Source organism: Pholcus phalangioides, unplaced genomic scaffold (assembly GCF_987345545.1).
Source record: "Pholcus phalangioides strain wild (caught in Gottingen) unplaced genomic scaffold, Ppha-v1.0 ptg000019l_1, whole genome shotgun sequence".
Lineage (NCBI taxonomy): Eukaryota > Metazoa > Arthropoda > Arachnida > Araneae > Pholcidae > Pholcus > Pholcus phalangioides.
Window position 1 is genome coordinate 10,406,953 of NW_028301612.1, and position 25,675 is coordinate 10,432,627.

Here is a 25,675-nt window from a genome sequence, read left to right on the forward strand (position 1 = left end):
ACTGCAAACAAGGGACTCAGCATTTAAATTTGTAAAAAAAAAATAAATGTTCACATTCATGGATTCTTAACTCAAAAATTATTTACCATTTTATAACCAGAAAACAACATCCAAATATTATACGTCATTTTATTTTCTACGAAAGACTTGAATTTATGAACTTTTAATTCATGACATTGAATGTCGATATGTCAGATGTCATGTCTCAATAAAATTGTATTACAAAGTGAATTTTTTCCAACTGATATTTAAATGAGAAAAAAATATTGAATCAAATATCACATCATGCTGCTACATGGGTGTTGGAATTTGATATGAAAAATGAAAACAATCAATTTACTTTCAAATTAACTGAAAATAATTATTTACTTTCAAATCAAATGAAAATAATGATTTGTTCTCATTTAAACAAATTATTATTTACAATTTACTATTATGCAACAATACCATGGAAACAAATACTGTATCAAGGGATATATTACTATCATTACTATGATGTGGATATTACAAAATAATGAAAATAAAATTAATATAATACACAAGGGAATATTATTGTTATTTTAGTCATTGGGAAAGGAAGATGAGCACCAAAAACACAATGGACATAAATAGTGAAATATAGAAAAATGATCTATTTGAATATAGAAAAATGTCACACATTCAACAAATATATGTCTATAATTAATTGTACTCAACCTCAGCATGTTGAATTTGTCCTTATCATTTACCAAGTTTATCAGAACACTGTCCCTGGAATAAGAAAGTTAATATTAATCTTTAATATAAATCTTTTATTTACATCCATGAATTAAAAAAATAATAATTGTGAATAAAAACAGCAAGAAATATCCATTTCGAAAAGACTGAAAAAGTGATTCTGATTAAAAAACCCAACTTGCCTTTACAACCATTCAAAGTGATTTTTTCTTTCAATTTTTATAAATGTTTTTTTCTTTGTATGCCATGTGACAAAACGCAAAAGAGAAATGATAACAGAAAATTAAATCACGATATTTACTTTTTTACAGTACACAAAAAATGAAAATAAAAAACCACCTTAAGATAACAGCTGTAACACGAAATGAATCTCTCTCTGAATCAACGAGAGCTTTGAATGTCTTTCCAAAGTAGGCTCTTGCTTGGGATTGAGTATAAATGTTTCCATCTTGCAAAGATTGAAGCATATTGTACACACAACTATATAAGCACAAAAAAACTTGCAATAATTATAAAATAACAAATGTATGCAATTAAGGTCCGAGATAATTAACAGTTAAAAATTTTAAAAATAACACAGATTTCTTTTTCTAAATTTCTATCATCACCATCATGTATTTATTATTCTGAAAAAAATTAATATCTAATGTTTAATCGCAAATGAGTGAACAATTTTCACAGCGATACCCATGAGCAGAGGTGGTCTTAATATTACCATCCTCCACCAATCAAATATTTTCAATACCCCTATGAACAATACCTTTTTCGAAAAATGCAATTTTGGACCCCTGTGGATGGTTGCAATGCCTAAAAACCAGGTCTGCTAAGAGAGTGATACAGAACAGATAATTAAAGAAAACTATTTTTTTACATTGTCTTTGCCAACTGAATGCTGAAATCCATTTGACAAGAGAAACTGAATATTCTTAGCTCACTTTAATATATATTTGCACAGCATGACCACATAGAGTCTTATGGCTCAAAGAAGCAAATACAAATGTTTGTTGCACATTATTATTAGTAGTATAACTGTTTTCCTGAACTAATTAAGAATGTGAAACATTAATTTTTCTTACCTTTTCGAAAGCGGATCTAATTTGTCAGCAATTTTTCTATACAAGTTCAGGTCAGTATCATCTATAAGGACTTTACACAGCAGCAAGAAAGAAACAAAGTAATACATCCCATTGAAGCGAAACATGACTTTAACTGTATTGTCTTCAAGGTAACGTAATGTCAAAGGCTAAAAGGAAAAAAAATTCAATGATATTACATTTCTGAAAGAATTCAGACATTTGGCAGATGATATTAAATTGAATATACCATATAATGATATCATCTATAACGATAATCCCATATATAAAATATATAATTCCAATGGGGACCATATACAGTCGAATCCTGTTATAATGAATTCCAAGAGACCAAAGAAATCACTTTACTGTAATGAAATTTCGTTACAATGGAATGTTTCCGTTTTCAACATGCACTAAAAAGATTTTTATATCAGAATTTCATTGTAAGGAAAAAAATTACTTATTTGTGTTCTAGATAATAAAAAGAAAGTTGAATTTTAAAAATAACTCAAAACACATTAAACCAATTAGGCATCTAAGTTTTTTCCATAAGTTTTACTCACTTAACATGTTAGAAGCAAATAATCCATAATTTTCTTTTGCACAAGTATTGCAAAAGCCGAGGAAAAAACAAATTCCTCTAAAGCAGCGGTTCTCAACCGATGTTCTAGGAGCCATCAGGGCTCCATGTGCACTTCACAGGGGCTCCGCGGCCACTCAAGAATAATAAAATAAATCAATAAATTCGATAAAAAAAAACCAAAAAAAAAAAAAGGCATAAAAGGGTACCGCCGTATAAATAATATACTAAAAAGGGCTTCTCAAGTTAAACAGGGCTCCGCCATAGAAATTATTCACTGAAAAGAGCTCAGCGAGTCAGAAAAGGTTGAGAACCGCTGCTCTAAAGTATAAGTGTGCTCAAACAAATAGTCTGGAAGGTTCTCTCGAGCTGATAAATATTGTTTTAGAGTTTCCAAACTAACTACGGCTTCAGATGCTGTAGGTACTGAAACACATATTCTTGTGAAAGCTCTTCTTCCTCACTGCTGTCTGCAATGAAATGTTCTACGTTTTCTTGTTTCATACGAATGGTATCATTGTCCGTTAATGGTTTCGAAGTGAAGACATCATCGTAGGGGGGAAAAAATCACCCAACGTCACTCCATTCAGAACAGATGTTTCTTTTGCGATGTGTTCCCACAAATTGGTGGGTGCACTTTCATCAGCATTATTCAGTGTTTCACAGAACTCTGCTGCTATTAAATTTACTTTCTTCCACCCATTACAAATAACTTTTTGAGTGATATCTTTCCAGACTCCAGCTATCAAATCCATAGCTCGCTTGACTTTCTTTCTTTTAAACTGAGCACAACTCAGGTCTATCACCATCTATGAGTGATTCACTACCTAGTGAGTTGTGCCGGAAGTGTAACTGTGTGTGTACTAACAGTCTGAGTGTGTATGTAGTGTTGCGTTTGATTTTTCAGTGCTGCCATCTATATTTCAGAAGTGAAGTGAGTGATGTTTTATGATTGAATTACATTTGTACTGTTTGTAGGTCTGTTGCTCTCTGTGGGAGACTTTATAAATGGGAGATCGGCTCGCATTCGCTCCTTGAAGTTGGGAACCACAGAAAACCAACTTCAGCCAACCACAACTGTGACGCCGGTGGGGTTTGAACCCAGGACCTCGCGACGCAAGTCCATCACTATGACCACTCAACACCACAGCAACAGCTTGCTTGACTATGCTATCAGGCTTCACCATAATTTCTTTATTATCAAGCTGGTGAGGAATATCTCAGCAGTTGCGCATGGTACTTTCCTTTTATGCATTAATATGGCCTCAGTAAAAGGCCTCAATTATGCATTAGTCAAGTGGTTGCAAAACCGACATGCAGTTAGGAGGCATGTATTCGATGCTAATGCTCTCAAACTTTGGAGATTCATTGTGTGCCGTGCAGTTGTCAATAAGGAGTGGGATCTTTCTATTTTTTCATTTAATTTCTCCATCAAACTTAACTAGACACTCATTAACAATTCTAGTAATCATCCACGCCCTTTGACTTGATTTGTAATCACAAGGCAGTGATTTCATGTTCTTGAGGCACCATGGATTTGCAGATTTGACAATCACTAAAATTTTTATTTTTTTGGTTCCGTTCATGTTGTAGCAAAACAAAGCAGTCAAGTGTTGCTTGGAATTTTTGCCACCAATGCACTTGTCTTTTTTAAATGTTAACGCTTTGTTAGGTAACAGTTGGAAAACGATTCCAGCTTCGTCTATGTTGAATACATCGAAAGGATCGCATGACTTTATCACTTTTGCTATTTTACCAGCTTTCCATTCATTCAAATTTTTCATGTCAACTGAATTTGCTTTGCTACCACACCATACAGTTCTTTGAAGTGATTCTGCCCCCAGCCGACACTTGCTTGAAAGTTTTTGCATCCAAAAGCATGTGCGAATTCAAAACGTTTTCTCATATTAGAGGACCAGTTATTGGCACATTTCGGGAACGATGTCTTAGAACCAGATAAAAGCAGATGCATACACATCTTAGAAATTCGAAAGTCTGATCTTATTCCTATTGGATCCTATAACTGCTGTTTGAATTTTCAATTCCAATTTTGTCAGATTTCTCAGAAACATTGAAAGATTAGATGGAGATATGCCATATTTCGATGCCACATTGTTTTTCCTTACACCAGTATCGACTTTAGAAATTATGACAAGTTTTTCTTCAATTGAAATTTTTTTTTTGAGGAACACTCATTTCGAAACAAAAAATATCAAACATTAGCACTGATTTGATTTCCTTCTCACGCACTGTATTCATTAAAATTTCTTCTCGCAACCCCACACAAGCTATAGGAGAACAATTCAGTTTTTTCCCAACAGTGGACAAGCACCATTTACATCAGGAGGGGGAATAGCAATAGGGAAAAAATGGAAAGAGTTATGGGAAATTGGGATGACACAAAATATATTCTAAAGAAGATGGTGCAAATATTTCTTTTTTCCTTATAAGGGGAAAAAGTTGCCGAACAGAACTATATTCACTCTTTTGATGATTTTCGGACACTTGTTTTCGAGTTTGTTACAACGGGTTTTTCATTTCGTAATACTGGAATGGTGCAATACATTGTTCCTATGAAAACTGATTTGAAGTATTGGAAAAGTTTCCGTTATATGTTATAATGGAATCTGACTGTATTGGGACTCTGGTCCCTATGCACTCTTTTCACAGTTAATATATTACAGCTTTAATGATAATTATTTATAGAAATAAATTTCTTTTTCCTTGAATATTGTTATACAGGAGTTTCATTATATGTCTCACAGGTAAAACTCGTTTAGATCAAACGTGTTTAGAGGTTAACCAGAAAACAAAGATTGCAAACTTTATTCTTGCCATTTTTGTCTTCAATGCAGAAGCAATGATTTAGATACATACTGACTGATGACCATCATTTCTTACAGATCTTATTTTGACACCAAATACTGAGAATTTTTCTCCGGATATAGTCTTTTTCCAAGATTGGCGAACAATTGCAAGGGGCTGAAAGAATAAATGTATAAATATACTGCACACATAAATAATAGCACCAAGTAAATATATTGTCAGATTCTTATCAATTATCATACATAAGCTCTAAACTGGAATTTTTAAAATTCCAGATATTGTAAATTTCAAAGAAAAGAAAAAAAAACTACAATAAAAAAAAGTAAAAAATGTGATGCTCTAGCAGGGTTCCTAACAAAATCTGCTTCATAATTTTCTTGATCGAAACTCCTGAAGAGAGAAATACAGTCAAGGCTTGTTAATGATCCCCCATCATTCCGTGGAAAGTGGATGTTATATTAGAAGGTTGTAAACATCAAAAGGTTAAAGAAAAACTGTTTCTTAATCCTTCAGGTATTTTTTTTACATTTTCTGATCCACACTATGATTGTGTGAGCTGATAGATGGTCCCCCCGTTGTATTTTTACGAAGCGCTGGAGCCTTAGGCTGAATTACATTGATCAGGCACATTGTAGAAAAATAACATACTTTATTGGTAACAAAAAGTATTATGTAAAATGAATTAAATGAGGTCATCTTCACAGCAGCAAAACATCATGGCCCAGGAAGTCAAAAGGTAAACATCAACAGACGGACAGCATTGACCACGGTTTTTTAGTTCATAGTTGTTGTAGTTTTACAGCATTCCTCCCCTCACGATGAAATAAATCTCTTGACCAGTGTTCTCTTACGAGTCGACCTACAAAGAACAGAAGAGGGTTGACTCGAAACCGGTGCAGAGCATTCAGGATGCCCAACTGAAATATTGGTAGTAATCACAAAACCACCATCAGCAGATTCGAGAGTAGTCACTGGACACCTTGAATCTTTAGTAGAAGGAGGCAGCAATAACTGAAAGTCCATACAGTACTCAGATGGCATTGCAGGACGTTTATCTGAAGCATGATCTTTTCTCATTTGATTCTGATGACGTTTCCATTTCCCACGATTTGTCTGAACCAAATACATCATTTTGATAAGATGTTTGAGGACTTTGTCATTAATCCACTTAGAACCATTCGAATAGTTCTTACAGAAAACTCTGCTATTGATACTGAACTTGCGGGTAGTACTGTCTTGTGGAAGTGCAATGTTCTTATCCTTTGGAGGAAATAAGAGGGAGAGCAGATTTCTAGGCTGCCTGCCATGCAATAGTTGTGCAAGAGACATCAGGACCAGATGACATCTATCCCAGGGTCTTCAGAGAATGTGCTAATGAATTATTGGGGCCAGTCGCACTGATATACAGGAGAAGTGTTGCTGAGGGTATCGTCCCAAGGAATTGGAAACTTGCTAATGCTGTTCCTATATTTAAGAAAGGTAGTAGAGAAGCTATGCCCAATTATTGTCCAGTGAGTTTGACGAGCTCCCTCTCGAAAATTTTAGAAATTATTATCAAAAAGCAATTGGTGAAGTGGCTAGAGGAGAATAGTCAGATAATCAGCACGTGTTCAGGAAGGGGAAGTTATGTGTAACTAATCCCCTTTGCTTCTATAATCACGTGACTAAGGCTTTGGGTAACAAAGTTTGAGTACACAAGATTGAGATTGGGGGCAACTTGCTAAATTGGATAGAATCATGGTTAAGAGATAGGTCACAATGAGTTATGGTGAACGGGGAATTCTCTGGTTGTACAGACGTCACAAGTGGAGTTCCTCAAGGAAGTGTCCTTGGCCCCATACTTTTTTCACTTTTTATCGATAAACTCGATCAGGGTATCGATAAGATTGCTAGCAAATTCACAGGTGATGTGAACTAATGGGGGTAGTCAGGAATCAAAGCGATAGGGAGTTGCTCCACACACACAGACCAACTTAAACAAGATTGCAGCATGGATAATGGAATGGAGTAAGACGTTTAGCATTGGCAAGTGCATGGTCACTCATTTCGGTTCTAACAACCGATATTTCTCTTACGAGTTGAATGGTGTTGGACGTGGTATAGCCCAGGTCGATATGATACTTGCATAAAGTACCAAAGGATGTTTAGAGGTGTCGCGAGTTCAATACCCGGTTTATTCTTGTCAGAAAAATTTCCTCACACAGGGTACAACAAAAACGGTGACTTGACCACAGCAAAAAATTGCTACCGCAGGGAGTCTCCCATCAAGGGGTTAGCACACCAACCTCTCAATAAATATAAAAAAACAAGCCTGACATTCGGAATCGGCAATAAATTGTAGGTCCCGGGTCTAATTAGCCCTCGTGTGCAGAAAATGACCATGGTGCAACAAAAATGATCAAATGATTGAATGGTGTCACTATCACGGATGCAACTAGAGTCACGAATTTGGAATTCTCTTTGACGAGCGGCTTAGGTTTTCTGAACATTGCTCAGCAGTGGTCAAAAAATTGAACGCAGGTGTCAGGGGAGACATGATAGACGAGTTCAAAATTTTCAACAGGATGGACAAAATGGACCATGAATTATTAGTACACTATCAATCAGCTGCTTTTACAAGGGGGACACCAGTATTGATTGGTACGGGACAATTCTAGGTTATGGTGTCGCAGGGAATTTTTCTCTAGTAGGGTTGTTAATTAGTGGAATAGCTTACCCCCGGAGGTAGTAAATTGTAACACAATTGACACGTTTAAAAAGAAATACTATAAACATGTTGGGGTAAATCGAGAAGCTATACATACTTAGAATAAGACAACCATAAATATTCTTTATGGGCATTGTATAATATATTTCATCATGTATAATATATTGTTTATAGTTTTTGTAATTGCATTTTTAATTGGGCTGCTATATTTTAGAAATATATGACATCCATATTTGTTATGGGCATCTTTTCCTCAGCCACATCGTTGGGCATTTTGCCTGTTGTAGCCTTGTATTTATGTAATAAAACAAAGAAGATGAAAAAACTTATACTATACACTCCAGGGTAAGCTATTCCACTTATTAACAACCCTATTAGAGAAAAATTCCCTGCAAAAAATTTATACTATCCACTTAATTGTATACTACCTCTTTTGCAGGGAAAGAAAAACATTCTTTCTCTCCCTTTCAGTTATCAGAGTTTGAACAAAAGCTGACTCTGCCCACTGGCTTTTGATTGATAGGATAGGGGGGCAAGGAAAACATGATATCAGGAGAGGGAAACTTTACAATGGCATCTGGGCTTGTCAATGCCAAAAATAGAGGGGTTTAAGAACCCGAGATAATTTGGGATTGCCAAATATAACGGATCAAGTTAGACAAGATATCTGAGGGTTGTGCAACTATAAGGGTTAAAAGAACCCAAAATTTGAGTGGAGAAAAAATTATATTGTTTATTGTGTTATAATTTAAGCAGTTACAGTGGAAGTGTAACAAGTCTGAATAATAAAACTGCAATAATTAATTGCATGCATACAATATGCACATACAATTTAAGGTGCAAGTATCAACACAATCAGCTAAAAAATACACACTCAAAATTAAAACTCACATAATTTTGCCTTTGAATATGATATGTTTGGAAAATCCTTTCTCTGCCACTAATGATGAAATATCCTCCTGGATCCTATTAAATACCAATCATTATAAATATAGAATACAAACAAAAAATTTGTAACTCACTTTGAACATACAATGAAAAGCTCTATCTGTACAAAAAAAGATTTAAACTGTCTCATCACACATATTAATTTCTGTGAAAGTAACCAAAATTCAGCTGCAGTCACAGATACATAGCTCAATAAGTTACAGTTAACATTGCTCAGGTATTGATGCATAAATTTTTACAAAGAATTAGAAACTGTGCATTTGAAATTTTGTGTTTTAACTCCAGGAATAATTATGAAATCACCCAACTGTGGGTATCATAAGTCGAGGAGGGGGGATTATTGTAATATGGGAGAAATAGAAACCTTTCCCTTATACTAACACATTAAAGAAGAATTTAGTGAATGATAAAGGATGAAAAATGATAATAGCAAGGAAAACCATGAATAAATGAACTTAGGCACCTCATTTATATCTGATTTGTGTGACAGAAGTAGAAAGGACACATCCAGTGATTCTTAGCGATGCTTTCTGAAAGAATATAACATCTGTTAGCCGTTTCTTCTTAATTTCAGTTAATTCGTTAGAGTATGGTAACAAGGCTTCCTCTACCAATTTTTCTACATGTGAAAAATGTCCCATAGATAGGTCTATGACATGGAAACAATCCACTGCTGGTTTAAACTTATGAACTTTTCTTCCCATTTCTTAATTTTGATCATCTTCATAGTATGTTATGTCATAGTATCACTTCGGTTTCAAAATCAGTCAGTTTGATTAATACTTCTTCTGTTGATTCCTAAATTCATGTTAATTAATTTCATCTATGTGCACATCATTGAACTGTTCTCCATCCATCTGCTTTGCTAACGTGACAATGTCTTTCATAACCTTTATGACTGTCTCCGTAGAAATAGATGTGTCCACACAGGCACATGTTGTAGCCAAAAGTTCTTTCAATACAAGATGACTGTTTCCATCTGTATAGCTTCTGCAGCTCTAGCAATGACACTGATGGCATCAGTAAAATTCATTCTTTGAGACGTTTCCTGCATTTGTATATTCTTTGATTGCCTGCAGAATCTTCATTGAATAATATTTATAGCAAGCCATAAATGTTCACATAATATCCAATCAAGCAGCTGAATGCTAGATTATAGTCTCCCGAACTTTTTGTTTCATGGTTCCTTTCTTCAGAATTTTTTCCCCCTCATTGTCCCCTACCCCCAACTCAAGTAAACCTATAGGATCCTATGTTATACCCGTAGCTTCTATCACCCATTAGGGGGTGATTTTGCCCACTTTGATGTCATGGTGTTCAAGGACATTATCCAGTATTCAAAGAACTTCGGATAACATGTCTTTAATGTCAAGGCACTTTCTGTGACTTCAAGAAAGGAACAACATTTGAACCAATTAAATTTGTTCCAAAAATTAACACTGTAACAGTGTTTTTCAGAAAACAGGGAAAGAAATTGTGAATACAAAAACCGTGAATACCAAGGGCCGACTGTAAATGCTAGAAAAAGGTTGTCTTCATTTATAAATACCAGTACCTTTTCCTCTTCTTTGGCCAAAATCAGCTGTTTTGGTGACATATTCTTCAACAAACAAGCAGAGGACTACATAAAACAAAACAGAACACTGGTTATTTCAATACATTTTTCATATAAAAAACATAAATGATCTAAGCAATAGATATGATCTAGTGTTGGTTGTATTTGAAATTCAACAATGATAATGGTATAACTGAAAAAATCAAATGCTATTTATGGAAAAATACACCCCCCCCCCCATGTGATGTGAAACATGTATGCTTCTAAAAAAGTACTAAAAATATTTAAATATGATAAAACACGTTGTAATAAAACAGAAATTTCAGGTGTCTTGAGCAGAGATTGTACAAACTTTAAGTAGTATTGGAACAGGAACTACTCTGGCAGATAAAGCTTCGATATTTTCTTTTGGGATGCGCCATTTCAGATGAACTGTTAATTTCCCACAATATGTCTCTTTTCTCACACGGCACTGAAAATAATAAATTTAATTTGTAGCAATTCACATGAAAAATATCATGATAATCTAAACTCATAATTTACACGTGTTGAACGTGTAAATTATGAGTTTAGATTATTTTCTGTCATCATTAGCCACTATGAAAGGATGTTTTTTTTCGATTAAGAAGGAAAAAACATGTAACACATGAATCAGGCAATCAAATGAAAAATCCTTACAATCCATTTTGTCTTCACATAGGTCTAAACAGGATTTTCTCCAGGTGGGGGATGGGAGGGTTTCAATTTATTTTTTCTTCTGAAGGAGAGGGGGGTTGTTTTTTTCCTGCAAAATAACATTATAATCTTGACACAAGGGGTGGGGTTATAACCAACCCCGCATACACCAATGTGTCTTTATCAGGGGGTTCACAACATTTTCAGTCTAAGGGCTGGAATTCTGGTGTACTTATAAGCTATGTTCATATGTGCAAATATTGCGGTAGCACTGGCAGTTTCAGCACCCGCTTGATGACTTTTTTTCCTTTGTAAGAAAAGAAATAGAGAGCAGTCATTGACGAAAATTCTTGAAGCAGGTTTTAAACGCCGCTTGCTATATTTCCCATGGGAATGGGGCTATATAGTGTGACACACATCTGATGGTATATTTCTTTCAAACTGAGCACAACTCAGGTCTGTCACCATCTATGGGCGATTTACTTCCTAGTGAGTTGTGTCGGAAGTGTGACTGTGTATACCTAACAGTCTAAGTGTGTATGTAGTGTTTGATTTTTCAGTGCTACCATCTATATTTCAGAAGTGAAGTGAGTGATGTGTTATGATTGAATTACATTTGTACTGTTTGTAGGTCTGTTGCTCTCTGTGGGGAGACTTTATAAATGGGAGATCGGCTCGCATTCGCGCCTTGAAGTTGGGAACCACAGAAAACCAACTTCAGCCAACCACCACTGTGACACGCCGGTGGGGTTTGAACCCAGGACCTCGCGACGCAAGTCCATCACTATGACCACTCAACACCACAGCAACAGCTTGCTTGACTATGCTATCAGGCTTCACCATAATTTCTTTATTATCAAGCTGGTGAGGAATGTCTCAGCAGTTGCGCATGGTACTTCATGGCAACAGTGGGGTTTGAACCCGGGACTTCGCGACGCGAATCCATCAATATGACCACTTGACCACCACAGCGGCTGATAGTATCAAGTAGTAATATCAACTCACTTCTCCCCCCCCCCCCGAATACCTTTAGTACACGATGTTTGAAAGTATTTTACTGCAAAAAGCCCTTGGCTGACTGAAAATTCCCATAATAGTTGAAAAAACATAAAAAGTGTCCTTTTTCGTTTTTTTTTCTTAGAATTCTTCCTGAGATTGTTCTGCACAAGCACTAATTATTCTGTGATACATGTCACAGCTTTTGGTACATTCTGCTTTGAGCACCAGATAGAGCATCTTACCAAGCTAAAGGTTATGCATCTCTAGTCTAAATCATGGTATAGCTTTTAGAAATCAAACAATTGATGTATTTAGGAATCACTTCCTAACTGGTATCACATAACCGTAAAAATTGGCGCCATGTTCCTTGGAATCTCATAGGGAGAATGTGTTCATGTCTTTTTTTATGTATTTTTATCTTGTCTTATGTAAGTATAAGTGAATTTTTATGTTTGTTTTTACATGTTTCTCCGTAAACATTTCAAAAACAATCTACAGCTCCACAGAATAAATAACTAAGCAAAAATATATTGATCCAATCCCTTTATTAAGAATCCATTGTTAGGACTGATGTTAAAAATTTAAGAATGATTCTATAAAAGACACGAAATGTCTGATGTGCGTTATAAAGAGCTGGGGATATAACGAGGGGATACTGTAATAAGCATTATACATTCATAAAATAAAAAAAATTCTCAGAAGAAAAGAATCAATTTATTGTATGCTTACCTCAGAAGGATACAGGGGAAATTCTGATAAAATTAATGGTTCAACAAAGGCATTCTGATAGAAAGAGAAAAACATAATGAGAGAAATTTGAAGTAAGCAGATAAAGTAAATGGATAAATATTTGGCAAATTTGATTTTTCATCTACTCTCAAAATGAAACATTTTATCATGTTTCGGCATGATTGTGATCAGCAGTGGGAACCTGAAGTATATTAACACATGATAAGAATTTATATAGGCCTACCTTCATTACAAGGCAAATCAAAAACTACTCTGAAGATCATAATGAAAATGCCATTATTAAAGTAAAAAAAACATTATTAAAGTAAAATTTCAAACATGTTTCTCCATAAACATTTCAAAAACAATCTACAGCTCCACAGAATAAATAACTAAGCAAAAATATATTGATCCAATCCCTTTATTAAAGAATCCATTGTTAGGACTGCTGTTAAAAATTTAAGAATGATTCTATAAAAGCCCCGAAATGTCTGATGTGCGTTATAAAGAGCTGGGGATATAACGAGGGGATATTGTAATAAGCATTATATATTCATAAAATTTACCAAACAAATTAACAAAATTTCATATTTGTGTCATACAGAAGCAATAGTTATTGGACAAGCACTCAATCACTTCATTTCTCAATTACTTCACTTCATAAATGTATACACTACACAGTTCTTATTAATTACATTTTAAAAAAGACGTACACACACAAGTAAAATTTACTCACACTGATGATAACTTCAATGCCATTCCCTATGCTGGGTGAAATGTTCTAAAGAATGAAATACGAAATATAAAAATTTTTAACATGCATTTCACTTCATCAAAATTTAAGAAAGTCAGTAGCCAATAAAATTTTTTAGCAGTTCAAATTTTTGAATGCCTTAGAGAGAAAATTTATTCCCTCTTTTCTTTACATTCCGCTACAAAGAACGAGATTAACGTAAGTTACGGGTTACGGTAATATAAACGAAAAACCTTCATCCTGTTATTGCTTCCTTTGATTTGGCAGACCATGGGTTGAAGACGCTACTTTAAAACTAACTCTTACAAACTTAGCTATTGGGAAGCGATAACAGAGGACTTTTGTATAATACTGGTGAAATAATACAATTAAAGGTTTGACAAATTCCAGGGTATAAGGTTCCCATGGCAATCGAAAAATTTGCATTCCCATCTAAAATTTCTAATGTATCATAACTAAACTGATGTCTAAGCCCAGCACAGAATTTCAAAAAATTATGCTAGCGTACGAAGTACAAATGGATGGATACCAAGTGAAGATAATTGGAAAGAAAAGTCACATTCCTCTGGGTAGTCGAACCACCAATCTCGCACTTTTCAGGCTCATGTTCTACCATTAAACTACAGAGGACAGACATTTTCTTTCCTAAGAACACTGTGTTCCTTTGGGCTGGTCCCGCTCAGTCCAAAGGCTTATCTTCGCTTGGTATTTAGTCCCATTTGTACTTCAATGTGCAGTCCCATTCAGCCCAAAGGAACGCAGTGCTCTTAGGGAAGAAAATGTCTGTCCCCTGTGGTTTAATGATAGAACACACGCCCGGAAAGTGTGAGGTTGGTGGTTCGATTCCCCACAGAGGAATGTGACTTTCTTTCCAATTATCTTCACTTGGCATCAATGTGTACTTTGCACAATTAGCAGAGAGGTCCATCGTTTCGTCCTATGTCGCCATCTGGAGGCTAATTTCATTATGAGCTGCTGCTGAGTTAGCAGACTGTGTATTGCGCAGTCCTGTTCAGCCTAAAGGCACACAGTGTTTTTAAGAAAAAAAAATGTCTGTCCTCTGTAGTTTAATGGTAGAGCACATGCCCAGAAAGTGTGAGGTTAGTGGTTCGATTCCCCACAGAGAAATGCACCTTTTATTTCCAACTACCTTCGCTTGGTATCCAGTGTCATTTGTACTTTGTACAATTAGTGGAGAGGTTCATCGTTTTGTCTTATGCTAGCATATATGCTAACATGGAGGTGCTATGTCCCATATAAATCAAAGAAAGCATCATTATGCAGGGTATCTACCACAGGGGATGACAAATTCTAGACGCCAGTCACCATGGCAATTAAAAAATCTGTATTGGTGCCAAGAATTTTCCATATATGGTTGCTAAATTAGTCTAAAGAGGTCATGAGGTTTCATGACAGTGCAATTTTAACATGGAAAGAGGATATTAAGTACTATCGAAATTTCGAAAAACAGAATTTAGGATAATTTTCCTTAAGCAAAAGTCATGCTTGGTTCCTAAGAAATTTGGATGGTGCTTGAATTATTTTTTTGCCAAATGCTGATCTAAAAATTATGTAACTTTTCCTTGACTTATTTGGCAACATTCAGTGATCTAACACTACTGCTAAACCACACATACGCCTAATCCATATTCCTCTATGGAATTTCTAACAAAAGCAATTTAATACTGATTATTTGGTGACTTTGCCAGTTTAACATTCCTTATTTGGATGAATACCTGTTTTTTCTTCCAAAAAAATTAAACATTTCGTCGCGATTTGGCGCAATGATGATCGACAACAAAAACTCTGATCGATTTTTCTGCTTACTGAAAACCGACTCACATTCACATTTTAAAGTTGGAAAACCATCTTCTGACAACCATACTACATGATATGGGTATCAATTACTTTTGCAATGGCAAACCTGATGAGGGGGGGGCATGATTTTTAGTGATAAAATTAAGCTCAGAAACTCGCTGGGAAAAATCTGAAAATTGGTTCGTAAAATTATGATAGATACTCTGTTTTTGACCATTTTCTGAAGGGGAAGAAATGTTTGGCCTCCTATGAAATTCAGCAGGAGTATAAATTACATTTTGATTCATCCAAACGTGATATAATATCTGCATAAGAACCAATTACAGTTGTGAAAATCAGAAAGTACATATACGGCAATAAAAATTTCCCCCATTATGTAAAATAAGCTTAAAATCTGAAAACTGTGTATGTACAATAAATAATAAAAATAATAATAATAATTTAATTTAAAAAAATTGAAAAATAAAAACAATTTATCATTATAGATTACCTTAACCACATGTTGCAATCCTTCACCAATGGCATAATTGAACGAATCTATACTTGCAGCTGATACTGCATACATGGCAACCCTGTAATGAAAGTAAAATTTATCTCCACAAATAATAAAATAATTCAAATTATGAAATAATTTGAAAAAATGTTGCTCAGATAACATAAATCAATTCAATGAACCCCTAAAGCAGAATATGCTGAAAACTGTGAAGTACTTCACAGAGCAATCATTGCTGCTGTGCAGAACAATCTGGAAGAGTTTTAAGAAAAGTGTAGAAAACACTATTATGGGTATTTTTACTGCAGAACATTTTCAGTCAGCCTTGTTGCAGAACAATGCAAAACGTTCTGCTTTGGGGCCAATAAAATAATGTTATTTCACATATTAATATAATATTATTACAGTAAAACTTCTATTAACTGCCACTCGTTTAACAGTCAGTCTCTGTTATTCGTCATCGTCTAAAAGAAATATGCAGAAAAAACCGCCCCAGGTTTTAAGTTCCAAAAAGATCAGATCACTGCTATGATCTGTAAAAATGCCACAGGCAATCATAGACTTCTAATTTGAATCCATTATCAAGAAAATTGGTGCTCTTCCGAAACGTAGAGATGTAAAATTCTCAAGGATATTCTTGTTATTTATAATATAGTTACATATAGGCCTAATATCCTTGAGAATATTCTCTGGAAGGACTACTTTTATAAATTACAGGGGAATATTCTTATAGAAAATAATAAGAATTATTCTGAAGTTATTAATAATAGTCCTTCCAGAGAATATTCTCGAATATTCGATGAAAACATTCTTCAGTTACCAAAATCTTTCCAGAGAATATTATCAAGAATATATGTAATAACATGTATTATAATAAATAATCTCGATAAATAACTTGAGAACAATTAGTATTTTCGATAAGAACATTCTCTAGTAATTTATAATAGCAGTCCTTGTCTTTCTTCCCGTCAAGAAGATGGGAATATTGAAGTTTGTAGACCACACTATTAAAGTTTGAAAGCAAGAAAAACCAACATGGCTGAATTGCACAACTTTTAAAGAAGTATGAGTGATACAGAATTTAAGTATATGTACATTGAAGAAAACAACAGTTCTGTATCTTAGAATGAAGGTGATTGTATAAGAATTGCTTCCTTTATCAATCACCTTTGGTTTAATTTTTTGTTCTGATCTCAAGGTTTTTAAAATCTCCATAACCAAACTTTTAAAACCTCTCATCAAGACCAGGACTAAAAGTTACCATTGGTGGGTAATTATGCCAAAAATTGCTTTTTTTTTAAATATTTCAGGCAATGAAAACTGATTTATATTTCATAATACAAACAAAATTAGTAAAAAACATTTCATTATTCACAAAAAAAATTAATATTCTCAATTATTCTCCAATTTTTACACCCAGGAGAATATTCTCGTTCTCCTCACATCTCTACCGAAACATGATTTCTATCTCAACACTACAGCCGTCAGACAAAAAATGTCTAACGCAAATGGTGAGGTGACGGGAAACTTTGACAAATGAAATAATGGATAGAAAAAATAGAACAACCTCATAAATTCGTCAAACACGTGTAAACAACTAGCTTGAAAGGTACTGATAACAGGATGCTATGGATGCATTTCTTTCTCAAGGGAGTGGCATGTTAAGCAATGCGTGGGGTCAAAATTACCCCACCACGCCAGTTGAGGGTTAAGACAACCCTGCTTGACCCAAAAAGTTGATTATTAAAGTGTATTTTTTTTTAATTATCATTCAACAGAAAAATTTGCATATGCAAAGACAGATAATTCATTGGGGACAACTTTGAATACAGTTTATGGAGCATGTATTATAATCAAATCAAGCAATATATAACCATTTATTTAAAAATAACATGTTATTTTTATGTATATACATATATTGTAGCTTAACTGAATGGGTCAATCTTTCTCTTATCTGATATGAAGTCTAAACCTTTTTAAAATAAAAAAAAGAATGGAAACAACTCACGCCCCATTAGTTTATGGTTTCATTGAAGTGAAATTTCTCAATCTTTATGAAAATGTTATAAATGATAGCTCTTAAGAGTTTCGGTTTTGGGTGATAATATTTAAAAAGTTTATGGCACATCCGGGAGTTTATCATTTTTGATCTTTTCACCCTGTCGAGATTTCAGATGTTTTTGCTTTAAGTTATAACATTAATAGAAAATAGTTTGCCCATATTTGCTCAAGAAAAATACAAGACATCAGATTTCAAATACGGGACATTGCGCAAGGCTAGTTGTTTTAAAGGCACATCAGGCAAAGAAAAATTTTCAAATAAACGAGGTAAACTTTTTTATGTAAATACGATTTATACTCCATTTCATTCATGTTTTCGATGTGTATGTCATGTGAATTTGAAACTTATACTTTGATATTTCATATTTTTCATCAAATTTATATTGAGTTCGCTTCTTTAAATGAAGTGTTTGAAATATCATTCGGGCTTTGTTGTAGTCATGTTGTTGAATAGTAATCTCTTATAAAACTTTTTATGTGTAGAATTTATTTGAAATATTTGATTCCGATTTTGTTTCTATGAGAAGCTCGAATTCTAGATGTTAATTCGTGATTTTCAATTTCCGTGTGAGCTGCGTTGTGTCTCCCATGATTTAGGGGGCGGAGCTGTTCTTATAGGCTCAATTACATTGGGTGAGTTTACTAGCTATTTTCCGGCGAGTGAATTTCAATTACACAGGACTGGTAAAATCGCTCACTAGATGAGCGAACAACTCGTTTTCTTTCCCTTCCTTTTTGCGTATTGTCGTTCTCATTTGTTGGAAGTCAAAAGCGTGAGGGGAAAAATGGTAGCCACACCTGAGAAATAACAAAAACGCCGGTGAGTAGCGAGAAAAGTAGCCTACCTTTCAACTTTTCGCCCTAGCAGAGTGAGGGGCGAGTTTGCTTGATAACATTATTACACTGCTCGACTTTAGTAGTAGCGAGTGAAACTGTAAAGCTAGTAAATGAGCCTTATTGTTACTTTGGGGGAGGAGCATGTTAAGGGTTATGAATCTTTGTGGAGAATATTCCATAATCTGGGTGAACAATTAGCGACACTATTTCAACCGCCAATACAAAAATGCTTATATCCCTCAAAATCTGTAATCGCTGAGTAGGGATATAACTGGGAGGGAGTAGGCTGGTCAGTTGCGCTGGACCCGAGGGGGGGGGGGGATTTCACGCTGTAACCTCTTTTTTCAACATTACGGGGGGGGGGGGGCTCCAAAAGGCATGTTTGTCCTGGCTGACCTAGCATCCATGATTCCATAATCATGATATGCAACAATTTGGCAAAACAGCTATAGTGTAATTCTTTTTTTTTGGGGGTGGGGGGGGGGAAGTTTTTCTCTTTAAAGAGAAATATTTCTGATTGTGCATGAGGGGAAGTCACAAGAGTGAAATTGTGTCATGCTTTTGGATGTCTTTCTTGCCAAAGAAAAAAATTGTGAAAAGGGGATTATACTACAGCAGGTGTGTGTGTGAAACAAAAAAAATGATAAAAGCAAAACGTAAGCGATCAATATTAAAACATCCTAGACTAGATACTTTCAAATCAAGCACAACTTTGGCCTATTGCCATGGGCGATACTACCCATTGAGTTGTGCTGAAAGTGTGAGTGTACCTAACACTCTAAGTGCATATATTGTGTTATGTGTGAATTTTTTCGTGCTACCATCTATATTTCGAATTTTGAGTGAAGTGTAGTGATTGAATATATGGATTGTTGTAGGACTTTTGCTCTTTGTGGCAACTAGATACTACTAGTACTACTAAACCAGATATGCACTTCTTCCATATTCCTTTGCGAAGCAACACGAAACTGGATTGAGATTGGAAATGAAGCAACATATAAATTGAGCAACAATAACATGATTTTGGAATGAATTTTCTGAAATAAATAACTGATTTCTTTTTTAAATAATACAATGGTTCCTCCTTGATGTATAAATAAATATTCTCTGTAACAAAAAATAAAAACCTGGATTCGATTTTTAGTAATAATACTATCAGGGCGCGTCCCTTTCCATCACCCTGAATAAAATTCTTTCTGGGTTCTGTAAATAAAACATGATTTCAGGATATAAGGACTAGTAAGCAAAAAAGTAATAAAAATGGAAATATTAAAGACGCAACCTGAGAATCGATATCCGAAACGAAACAATCCAACAAGAAAAATCAAAGGTAACATACTCCATAGTGCAAAATGGTACATGCCATACAAGGAAGGAACAAAAAAAAACTTCATCTGCGGTAATACAAGAGAATATTATAACCAGTGCCCTCAATGGGGTGAAATTTAACAGTAAACAACAGTGAAAAAAAAGGATGGCAACCTACAACAGGAAGGAAATGATAGCTGGCAGAAAAATAAACATCGGAGAAACATGGCCAATCATCACCGTTCAGGATGAAAAGTGCCAATATGCTAGAAAGGAAATTGCCAAAGAAATAAGGAATAATACTGAAGCGGTTCCGTCAGGTGAATAATGTTCGTTCAGTCAGTGTGTTGCACTATGTTACATGTGCGTGCAGCCAAGTATTAATATTAACAGTGTGGGGAGCAAAGGATGGTCACAGAAACAAGCAGTGGCTTGAAGTGCTGCATGATGAATGACAGTATACTTTCTTTAATCCGGCACATATCAACAAAAGTGTGCCTGATTACTGGAAGTTAGGTGAAAAAGTCGGCTTGAATAATATAACCTGCTCTTGAACAGAAAACGCCAGATTACTGGACGGGGCATACTAGTGCACAGGTGGATTATTCTAAGTATACTGTACTTGCTGTTATAAAGTCTCTCTGCAGAGAGCAGGCAAACATACAAGATGATAATGACATAACATGAAAATTCAAGCATTTACCACCTGTACTTCAATATATGAAAGGCAGACGGCAGCACCAGCAAGAATATGAAACAAGCACAATTCTGACAACATAAATACATTAGGTAGGGTTACCAGATTCAAAAACTCAAAAAGGAAGACTTGCTCCCGCACCCTTATTAATGTCACTTCCAATTTTCACAACAGATGATGCCACTATTCTGACCAATAAAACCGGCCATAACAATTTTTCCCACCTCTCTAAAACAGAACCGCTAAAAAAAGAAATGAAAAAAAAATCTGGGAGCTTCTTTCGACGGCTATTGATCAAAAAAAAAAAAAAAGACAAAAACACTTGTATCAAAGAAAAAATATATGTTTCAAAAGTGGAAAAAAAAAATTTTTCCTCAATAAAAAAGGTAGTCTAGTGACCCTTCATTAGGGCCACATATACTGTACTAAATATGGTACATTACAATAATTAAGGACCATTTCCGCTTGGGCCTAAATGGTCATATTACAATACATACACTCGGAACACAAACTCTGGCATCTACCAATTCATTAGAAATTCTGTGGGGGAATGTATATGAGGTGCATGTATGATTAAGAAGTCTACTGTATTTCAAGGCTAATTGGATTGTAACATACCTGTTACCAGGCGCAGGCACCATCTTAGGTTAGGCCTCAAAATATTTACAATCGGCCATGTGATAGACGATCGTGGCTGATTGGTAATACTATTTGTATTGATTGTCTTAGAACTTGGATAAAAATAAGAATCCGGGAATTCAACTGAGGCTTGTTGCAAAATAAACCTGATGCTTGAAGAGTCACCAAAAAAACTTGGCACATACCCTAATTAAAGAATTAAAGCCGATGTTGAATTTGAGGTCTCATTGGTTATGAATATACTGTGGTGGTGGTGCTTTCTATTAAAATTGAAATTCTTTATATAATTATTAAATTCATTACAATATGTCTTTCCAATATCTTCCAACTTCTCCCAGTGGTGGTCAAAAACCAGTAATGGTGAGTAATTTTTAATTGGGTTGCTGTATTTTTGAAATATATGACATCCATATTTTTATGGGCATCTTTTTATCAGCCACCTCGTTGGGCATTTTGTCTGTTGTGGCGTTGTATTTGTATTTGTATTCCAATGTTCTTTGATTTTTCTCCTGAAATGAAAGCAGAGGTAGAATGTTGTTTGCTGCTTCCGATTTGTAATTAAATTGTGTATAATATGTGCTGCTCTGGTTCCCCGCATCTCAAATATATTCTTGAAAATCATGCCAAAACCTTGTACAACAAAAGCAATTGTTATACCATCTAATGGCAGTTATTCCAATGTCTATGTATTAAATTTTCTCCTTGAATTAGATAATGGAATTAGTCATATTGAACTATGGTTAACATGATTCTATTTTACGTGGTTTAATAAATACAAATGTCTGTTTAATCAAAGCTTGTATCTCTATAATCAAGATATTTTTATTCCCTGAACACTGGAAAATTTTACAATTTTTTGTTCTGCAAAACCCCAGAAAAGCTCTCGTGGAACTTTGATAGGAAACCTATGTTCTATGATAAATATCTTTTGTGAAATGTGTCATTTTATAATGGATCATTATTATCAATTACAGAATCAGCAATGGATGTCTATAAATCAACCTATATTGAAAAATGCTTCAAAGATTTGAAGAATGGTAAATTTGAAGGTGTATTAGAAATAATAAAGGTAATTCAATGAACATTTAATTTTATACGAGTGTCTTTTTACAATTTCATATATTCGATATGAATATAAATACTGTTCTTAAACTTTGTTAAAATGGGTTAGTTATTGAGTTTCATTGGCTAACTTTTGTTATTTTGCTTTCTTCCGATTTTGTTTCCCATGGCATTGTTTGATTTCTCTGTTTTAAGTGATGAAAAATTGCTCACCTGGAATGAGGTTTTTTTAGAAATAATTTCTTTTATAAAATTAAATGCTTAATTTAATTAAAAACTCCACAAAACATGAAAAAAGAACAACCAAGAAACAATGAAAATCCACCAAACTGGAGAACCTTCCTTGAAGTGACAAAAGATTAAGACATTCAAACAAACGTTAAAAATCTAGAAATGCCTTTGATCAATTAGAGACAACTGTGACCTGATGATAGCAAGACTCTATGGAATATTTTGCATGTGAAGCAAAGTTTACATAGTGACAACTAAACAGTAAAAAACAACTAGAATTAAGAAACATTAGGAACGTTATAGAACATTTGTTTTTAGATTTAGTGCTGTAGTGGTGGGTTGGTAAGATAAGGAGTTAGAGATGGGAAGAGTTCAGGGTACATGGGTTCAAACTCACCCACCTCAAGAAAATTACACTTATTCTCAGCCACCTCGTTGGGCATTTTGCCTGTTGTGGCGTTGTATTTGTATAAACTTCAGATTGGGCCAAATTAATAAGTTTAGTAAGTGTGGTGTGTTCTCTCTAATGACCACCTAATCAATTTGAAATAATAATAATAAAGGTTCTATCTAGCAAAAAAAAATTCCCCTTGATTATACAGAAAGGCAATATAAATTTTCAAACACCCCAACTGCTGCAACAAGAGAAAGTTGAAATTCTACCCCTACCTTAAGGAGCCTGAGACTCTCTCCCCTGCATAACCATCATCAGAATGAAGACAAAAAATAATAACTAGAACACTCTCTTTGGTTTGCAGTGCAAAACACATTTTTAACAATCATTCCCAAGAGGTCCAGTGAGAGATTTTGTTTAAAAATAGTGTTTTCCTTTAATTCAGCCAGTCAAGACTGGCAATAATAGTTTGGTTCTGTTAGTTTCAATCAGTTTCATCTAATATCTCAATGATGATGCTATTCATGCTGCAGATTTCATTCCGGTAAGCCCAAAGCAGAATGTGCCAAAATCTGCGACGTACGTCACAGAACAATTAGCGCTACTGCAGAACAATTCGGAAGAATTTTAAGAAAAAATGCCAAAACACTTACATATATGGGGATTTTTACCGTGGAACATTTCCAGTCAGCCAAGGGCTAGTCGCAGAACAGTGCTAAACATTCTGCTTTGGGGCCGGTAAGATGTGTTTGTATCTGGCCTCCAAGGAAAGACATCTCTTTGAATTCTTAACATGGACTCAAGAGTAAGTATAACAGTTTTTGGGATTAGTCTTGGGGTCCTGGGCATAGACACGATTAGGTAGCTCTGGGAAGGGGATTTTCCCAATGTTCTGTTTAATGTTTTCTGTAGTTTATTGTTCTCTCTGTTGGATTGGGCTCAGCTCTGCGGATCAGCAAAGTACAGAGTTTCTTGACCTCCTGGCCAGTTTAGTTGAGAACCCTTTGTGTTCTCTAATATATCTTGTATCATTGCGGTCAGTTGCTCAACCCCAATTACACTTTTTAATTCTATGATGATGATGCTAAATACTGGTGTTAGAGAAATGTGGAGTCTATGCTTGAACTCATGACAATCCCTTAACCTGAGAAAATTGTATTGATTGTTGAAAATGTTAATTAATATAGAATTTTTTTTATAGTTTTTACTGAGATTTAAAGTATCCCTCATGCTATAGCCTTTTATTCTGTGCAAAATTATCTAATTAAAATTGTTATTAATGCTTCAACTTTATTTCAGAATGTGGTAGAAAATGGTGATTCAAGTCATTCCTCCCTTGTTTTTCGTTATTTCCGTTTGCTGTGTAATTACCTGAAGAGCCTCACATCATTAAAACCAGATGTTGAAAACTATTTATATAACTCGGTGCACTCATGTTCACATTATCTTGAAAAGTATTATGATGCTGCTGAGCTAATGAGAGTTGAACCGTATTTCCAGAACTATATTTATTGGATTATAGAAAGCCTTCTTCGTTTGGTATGTACAAACCTTGTGTGGGCAATAACAATATTTTTGTCTTTTTATTGTTTTATAAATCTGCATATTTGTGAAGAAAGAATGGTATGAAGTTGTAACAATTTCTCATTTATTATTGTTTTTTAAATGTTTATGAAATCATAATAAGTACCAGGATGTCTATACCATCACAGAAAAGTCACAAAGTCCCGAAAAAGTGAAAATCAGATATTTTTGATTCTCCAGACATTTTTTTTTTTCGATTTTTTTAAAATCTAAAACCTAGGCTTTGAAGAAGCTGTAGCGTTCAATATTTTCTTCTTTCCTCTATCTTATCTACCTATATATATATATATATATAAGCTCACTATTGTTATGTGGCGCAGCGCTTCGCAACACAACTCAGCTGTTGTGCACACAGCTTAATATCGATCAATAGCGTTTTCAGTAGTTTTACATTCGCAGGACGCTTTTTCAACTTGCACGGGTGCCCCCATGGAGCTTGTTTTAAAAATTTTCCTCATATGTGCCGAAAGAACTCGGATGGGACAAAAACAGGGGGGGAAGGGGAGTCTAGGGCTGCCAGATGTCCGTGTATACGACCCTGAAGTGTGTATGCCGGAATGGATTGCATTGGGTGTTCATGATCTGAGGGCTTAGGTGACCTCGCAAAGTTGGTTGAAGGCATGGGTGGGGATAGAGAGAGGGAGGGTGCTAGGGATGACTCCCCCCCCCCCCCATTAAAAAATGATTGGCATAGGCAGGTGAACATTTGTTGTCCCCTCCCCATTCAAGAAACAACCTGTAGGCATATGGGGCTTGAGCCCTTAGGATCCAGTTCCTATGGGGTGCTGTATTTAAATCTTTAAATTTGAACATTTTTAAAAAATTTGTAAAAATTGTGTTTTTTTTCTATTGTGTTGTAGGGGTTGCCCCCCGCCCCCATCATGGTCAAGCTCATTATTCAGCACTGAGAGGCTTCATGCCAATGTTGGCATGTCTGTATGTATGTATATGCATTGACATCTTCATCATGCTCTGCAGAAAGTTT

The 25,675-nt window shown here is 34.9% G+C and overlaps 2 protein-coding genes across 4 annotated transcripts in view; one reads left to right on the plus strand and one right to left on the minus strand.

Moving 5' to 3' along the window:
- Window positions 1–18,001, minus strand: part of LOC149071222 (DNA-directed RNA polymerase I subunit RPA2-like) — a 52,726-nt gene extending 34,725 nt beyond the window's left edge. For 2 of the 3 annotated variants that reach the window (XR_016194687.1, XM_089248150.1), the window contains exons 1-11: window positions 17,886–18,001; window positions 15,875–15,956; window positions 13,549–13,593; window positions 12,813–12,866; window positions 10,762–10,881; window positions 10,410–10,475; window positions 8,798–8,872; window positions 5,251–5,355; window positions 1,794–1,960; window positions 1,057–1,197; window positions 697–750 (exon numbers count right to left, since the gene is read on the minus strand). Coding sequence is in view for 2 of the 3 variants with exons in the window: in XM_089248150.1 (XP_089104276.1) it covers window positions 697–750; window positions 1,057–1,197; window positions 1,794–1,960; window positions 5,251–5,355; window positions 8,798–8,872; window positions 10,410–10,475; window positions 10,762–10,881; window positions 12,813–12,866; window positions 13,549–13,593; window positions 15,875–15,949 (902 nt within the window). In the remaining variant the exon portion in view is untranslated. The remainder of the gene's footprint in view (window positions 1–696; window positions 751–1,056; window positions 1,198–1,793; window positions 1,961–5,250; window positions 5,356–8,797; window positions 8,873–10,409; window positions 10,476–10,761; window positions 10,882–12,812; window positions 12,867–13,548; window positions 13,594–15,874; window positions 15,957–17,885) is intronic. The other variant, XM_089248151.1, reaches the window with a different exon arrangement.
- Window positions 18,002–18,186: 185 nt separating this feature from the next.
- Window positions 18,187–25,675, plus strand: part of Sse (extra spindle pole bodies like 1, separase) — a 57,291-nt gene continuing 49,802 nt past the window's right edge. The window contains exons 1-3 of the mRNA XM_089248178.1: window positions 18,187–18,205; window positions 22,394–22,488; window positions 24,406–24,645. Of these exons, the coding sequence (XP_089104304.1) occupies window positions 22,402–22,488; window positions 24,406–24,645 (327 nt within the window). The 5' untranslated portion in view covers window positions 18,187–18,205; window positions 22,394–22,401. The remainder of the gene's footprint in view (window positions 18,206–22,393; window positions 22,489–24,405; window positions 24,646–25,675) is intronic.